At 39.3% G+C, this 1,162-nt stretch overlaps 1 protein-coding gene across 1 annotated transcript; it reads right to left on the bottom strand.

Moving 5' to 3' along the window:
• Window positions 1-5: 5 nt before the first annotated feature.
• Window positions 6-938, bottom strand: LOC103358719 (nuclear GTPase SLIP-GC-like; the record flags this gene model as incomplete). Its single annotated transcript, XM_008283794.1, has 4 exons — window positions 932-938; window positions 664-804; window positions 409-530; window positions 6-111 (listed from the first exon to the last, which is right to left on the bottom strand). Coding segments are annotated over exons 1-4 (376 nt in total), but the record flags the coding sequence as incomplete, so codon positions are not given.
• Between the last annotated feature and the right edge of the window lie 224 nt (window positions 939-1,162).

Here is a 1,162-nt window from a genome sequence, read left to right as displayed (position 1 = left end):
GAGGCACTTTTCAAACTTGTTGTAAGCCTCTGCCATGGGTTTGCTGACTTTGATGAGTTCACGCTTCAGGTTTGCTTCAAGCATTCTGCACACTTCTGGTTTTTTGCCAGCCTGAAATTAAAAAGCATTCATACATATTACCTGACTGACAGCATCTTTCTGTGTTCATGAAATTCTGCTTCTCTTGTATACGAGAATCCTTGAATTACTGAAGTTATGCAGCCTCTCTGAGGTAAAGATCAACACCGTCAGACATCTGACTCTGGATGTCTTTACTGACACTATTTCAGTGCAACTTATGTGGACTGAAACATATTTATTTGTGATTAACATTATTATTTTCTGTAAATATAAATGGCAGTTAGAACAACTGAGGCCAATGAATGAGGTTTTATTACTCGTTCTTACCCCTTCTGTAGAGTTGGCTGCTCGCATCAAAGAGAGAATCCCAAAAGCTCCAGACACATAGTTTAGTGTCTCTGAGTGACAGTCATTGAGCTCTCCCAAAAAATTCTGCAGTTTTGGTATTTCTGTCACAAAATGCAGTTCGTTAGTCAGTCTTGCTTAAATTGAAATAGTTAAAGTCTAATAAAATAAAACATGTATTTGAGCTATACGCTCTCTGTTACCTACAAAGTGTTCACATGTGGAGACTTCACCTACCAGTGTCCTCTGGATTCAGACGATTTCTGTTAACGAACTCTTCAGAGCTCACTGTGAACACCTCGAGGCAGTCATCTGGCAAGTGTTTCTGTGGAAAATGGGTTTTAACCCTTTCAACACTAAGTAACTTGGCTTTAATTACTAGGAATATCAAATCAAATCAAACTTTATATCACACTTGTCACACATGGAACAACGCAAAGTGCTTTACAGGATTAAAAACATCATCAAAGAAAGAAAAAAAAGATAAGAAAACCCGTCCCCCCACCCTCCATGTATACACATACACATATGGCTACGCATGTAAATGCACACAGACACACACTCAAGCACACACACTCCCACCACTGACTGTAGGGAGACATGACATGGCACTGAGGCTCGCGGAAAACGCTACCAACTGGGGTCGTCCACACCGGGAGGAGTCGCAGGCCATGACCACAGGAGGCATTATTATTATTATTATTATTATTATTATTATTATTATTATTATTATTAT

Source organism: Stegastes partitus, unplaced genomic scaffold (assembly GCF_000690725.1).
Source record: "Stegastes partitus isolate 25-593 unplaced genomic scaffold, Stegastes_partitus-1.0.2 Scaffold327, whole genome shotgun sequence".
Classification (NCBI taxonomy): Eukaryota; Metazoa; Chordata; class Actinopteri; family Pomacentridae; genus Stegastes; species Stegastes partitus.
This window is presented reverse-complemented; position numbering and strand designations above follow the sequence as displayed.